Source organism: Ruditapes philippinarum, unplaced genomic scaffold, assembly GCF_026571515.1.
Source record: "Ruditapes philippinarum isolate M1 unplaced genomic scaffold, ASM2657151v2 ctg22747_1_1_1_1, whole genome shotgun sequence".
NCBI classification, from domain to species: domain Eukaryota; kingdom Metazoa; phylum Mollusca; class Bivalvia; order Venerida; family Veneridae; genus Ruditapes; species Ruditapes philippinarum.
In genome coordinates this window covers 1-4,378 of record NW_026866499.1, presented here as the reverse complement: position 1 = coordinate 4,378, position 4,378 = coordinate 1, and the positions used below count along the sequence as shown (strand labels likewise).

The 4,378-nt window shown below is 30.8% G+C and overlaps 1 protein-coding gene across 1 annotated transcript; it reads right to left on the bottom strand.

Moving 5' to 3' along the window:
- Positions 1-201: 201 nt before the first annotated feature.
- Positions 202-4,247, bottom strand: LOC132732664 (NADPH oxidase 5-like). The gene is made up of 3 exons (XM_060719136.1): positions 4,050-4,247; positions 979-1,071; positions 202-760 (listed from the first exon to the last, which is right to left on the bottom strand). The coding sequence occupies exons 1-3, from the start codon at positions 4,107-4,109 to the stop codon at positions 629-631; spliced, it is 285 nt and encodes a 94-aa protein (XP_060575119.1). The 5' UTR covers positions 4,110-4,247; the 3' UTR covers positions 202-628.
- Positions 4,248-4,378: the final 131 nt, after the last annotated feature.

Below are 4,378 nucleotides of genomic sequence, written 5' to 3'. Positions count from 1 at the left end.
AATATTATACAATATATGACAGTATGTAATGTTTTATTAACTTAATTCTAATGCCAAAGGAGTACGGAAAATTGCAGCACATTTGACCAATTCTATATAATTTCTGTCGACAGTTAATGCTGGACACTAGCTTAAATCACTTAATGAACAACTTTAGATGTAGGAAATCATTCTATAATTCCATAAAAAATAACACAAAGCTGAAAGCATGTTGCTTTAATACATTAACCACGTAAAGTAACATATGTATGATAAAATTTGTTTAACAAAATACAAAATGCTATATGTGACGTTTAAATTATAATAAAGCTATTATCTAGAAACAGCTAAAATTAAATCCATTCAAAAACTTGTTATTTCTTACATTTTCAAGAACGTAAAAAAACAAAATATTATGCAAACAATTGCCAGCTGTAAAATACATATTTATAAATAAGCTCAGTCTCGAAGCACTGTTCCGTCAGTGGTACTTGTTTAAAAGACATTAAAATACAAAATTATTTGCTTTGAGCTAGAATATAAAATGAGCAACAAAAACAACAAATAATGCGAAAATGGGGTTCTTAAACTCATATCCAGTCTTTACGTTCTTCAGTTCCATTCACTTTAGGACATTGTTTTACCAATACTAGAAATTTTCCTTTGAAAATGAAAAGCTATATTTTGCAGACATTTCCTTTACAGATTTGCCTAAAGCTGGTGCCCCACAAAAGAAAACTTTAACTTTCCCTTTATCTTCTGCTTTGATTTGTTTGAAAATCTGAAAAAAGTAAGTTAAAATATATTGAAACAATACTATAAAATATTTCATTTTATCATTTCATCAATATGCAGAACATCGTTCTGGTCATGACTACATATAAATTGTGTAAATCAAAAGAGAGACAATGTAGCATTAAAACTATGTGAAGCTATTTCTTTCTTTATTTATCACTTGAGTTTTGAGACAAAATGAAATATCTATGTATTGTACTGTACCTTATTCCAATCAGGTCTCCCCGGTTCTGTTTTGGTTCTTAAACCGGTAATCAAGTCACGTTGACCTTTTTCGTACATCAGGTCTAGTGCAATCTGTAATAAAAAGTCATTAGTACCAATATAAGCAATGATTTTGCTAAATTTGAATGAAAAGGAAAAAAATGCCAATCCAATGCATTAAGCATAGAGTATTTTTAATTGATCAACAACAACAACAACAACAACAACATATTTATTTGATAATAAGGCCACCGGCCCATAATATACAAAGCAACATGGATAAACATTTTACGTCCCTGTAATTAATATCGTCAGCTTTACAAAGAATATGGTGTATATACATGTAAATACATATATAACGTATTGTTGTATCACAACTCGAGTTCATTAATGAGTAGAAATCATTTAAATTTGTTCTTCCATTATACCAATTTAGTAAGTATAGTTGGCGTACTTCATTTTATTTATAGCAATGGAAAAAAGCATGAAATTCACAATCTATATTTGAGATATTTCTATTATTTAAACAATATGTACAAAAGCGTTTTCTCTTGGTATATTTAAATGTCTGCCGATTTCTACTTTAAGTTTGTGGTTAGAACACCTAAACTTAGAAAAAGATGTTTTATAAATAAATGGTAAGTCCAATATTAAGTATTTTTCTACATTTAAAAGTGATTTAAAATTTCTATAATGAAAGCATCGACTAGAAGTATTAATATCATTATGCCAATTTTGAGTGTAGCAATCAACCAGTCTCTGTTTAAACAAATGGATAAACATGTCAGGACTACCTATTTCTTCAGGCAAACCCAAAACCATACTCAAATAATAATTTTTTTTATCTTAGTAGCCCAATTATATCTCCCACTATCATCATGATTTTTCAACATAAGATAACATTGTCGCGGATATCTCGATTGTTGCATAGTCAATAACTTGCACCAATATTTTATACAGTTAGTCATATAAAATATACATAATGGTAACCTGCCACATTCTCCTAGTGCCATTGCGTTATTTGTAGTTCTAATAACATTAAGGTACCTTTTACAAAAATCATTATGAACAGTTTCAATAGTATTTACATAACAATAACCCCATACTTGTGAGGCATAACATAATATTGGTTTCACCAAAGCATCAAATAATTTAAAGTATTCTTTGACTGGAAAATATCCAAATGACTTTTGATACTGTTTGATGGCTAGAATAGATTTCTTGGCTTGAATAGACAATTTATTATGGGTTGATGACCAAGATATAGTAGGTGTAAGATAAACACCCATATATTTATAAATTGATACTACATTAACAGGAGATCCACGATAGAGCCAAGATTCATAATTTCTAAGACCACCTCCATTACGGAATACCATAATCTCTGTTTAATTTAAATTCAATTCCATACCCGTATCTTGACAAAATACGTCTATTATATTAATTTGTTGCTGTAATTTGACAGCGTGTTTCTGCGCAATTAGCAATGTCGTCCGCAAACATAAGACATGTATGTCGTTAGTTATAAAAATCCCTGTTCCACACGAGAGACGTAGTAACTCTGCTAATTCATTAATAAAAAGTATGAATAGAGTTGTGCTGCTTACGTCTCCCTGTTTTGTTCCGACATTACAGTAATCAGTAGATAAATAACAGCAATTGTTATCATTTAAATTGGTCTATTTTTAGCATGATTACAGTCGAGTTTTACACACGATAATAGATCGGTATACATAGTCTTGAGCACGCGTAAAAAATTGCCGCGGAGACCTCTACGATGTAATATTTCAAAAAGCTTCTCGTGGTTTAATTTGTCGAATTTGTTAAAATCAACATAAATACAATAGAATCTACCACCTTTTCTTGTTAAATATTTCTGAGCAAAAATATTATCTACCGTTGAGTACCCGTGTCGGAAGCCGGCTTGTGACTCGTCGATTTTATTACTATTTTCGGCCCAATTATAAAGTCGAGTATTGATAAGTCTAGAAAATACTTTATACAGAGCATTCGTTACAGAAATCCCTCTATAGTTACTAGGGTCATTAATCCGCTTTTATGGATTGCCGTAGCCACGCTTTTACCCCAGATCTTAGGAAAGAGGCCCTTGTTAAGTATTCTGTTAAACAACGCTTCAATAACGTTAATACTGTCATTTAATGTATATTTATAAAACTCTGATGGTATCATTCGATTTGTTAATTTATGTTATCTTAAATTCTGTTGTTTTTCTTTACATCAAGTTAGAAATATGAATCATTTTTAATTAATTGATCCGGCGGTGCGTTAATTTAATGATGCCAACCATTTTATCATTTTCATGTAGTTCTAGTTCGCCAATATTTTTGGTAAATCTGACGATGCGTTAATTAATATTAAAAAAAACAAATTTGTCACTATGAAGGTATATGGAAATTTCACTGTGTACTAATTTATGACTACAACTGTTTTGTCGTTATCATAACGTTTGACATGGGGAATATTTGCGGTTAGTTTCACGGGGTGCTAGTTTTTGATAATTACATATTATATTATAGGCGGCAGGTCCATAAAAATCAGTGTTAGTCGAAGCAACACTGTAAATGTAAAATGAAATGGCAAAAAGTGTGAGAAGAAATGTAATGGCATATGAAGATTGAACCATTAGAGCTGAACATTCAATTTACAAAAGGCAACAAAGGCAATTGCTAAGCTTATAATACTTTTAAGTGAAATATAAAAGTAAAACATAATACCAAAATTAAAAAAAAAAGTGTTTGCAAATGAACACTTGCAAATGCATTAAACGCCTAATGTGAAAATGTTGCAGGTTCTCTTTGATTGAAGCTTTTCATTGACGCAAATGGTAAAATGCAATCTGCAATATATGCCTATTGGCAACGACTAAAGCAAAAACAACATTGAAACATTCAGATAACAAATTAAGGAAACATATGTATAACACCTGTTTAAACGTCGATAACCATAGAACCTTTAATGTAAACATTTGTGCCATTCCAAGAAGAAATGGCGTAGAGTCCCCAATGCTCTAAACGATAATAAAAATGTGCGAACGTTAAAAGAGGGCATACTTGTAGTCCAATGCCTTTCATGTCGGTCTTTTTCTGCGCGGCTGTCATGTACATATGCATCTGAATACTATTTTCTAAGATACCATGATGACTGCTTTGCTCCAACTCAATCTGATTAAGCAGCGTTAAGAACCATTCAAAGCTTTTCTGGTCTCTGTTTATCCATATGAAATCAACCTAAAGCAAGATAAGAGATAAAAAGATAACAATGTCAACAAAAGAACAGAAGACTGCCTGTTTTCTTGTATGAATATTTTCATTTAAAAATATTACTAAATTCAATCATATAAATTATTCCATCGAGTTTAAAGAAATAGAACAAACTGATA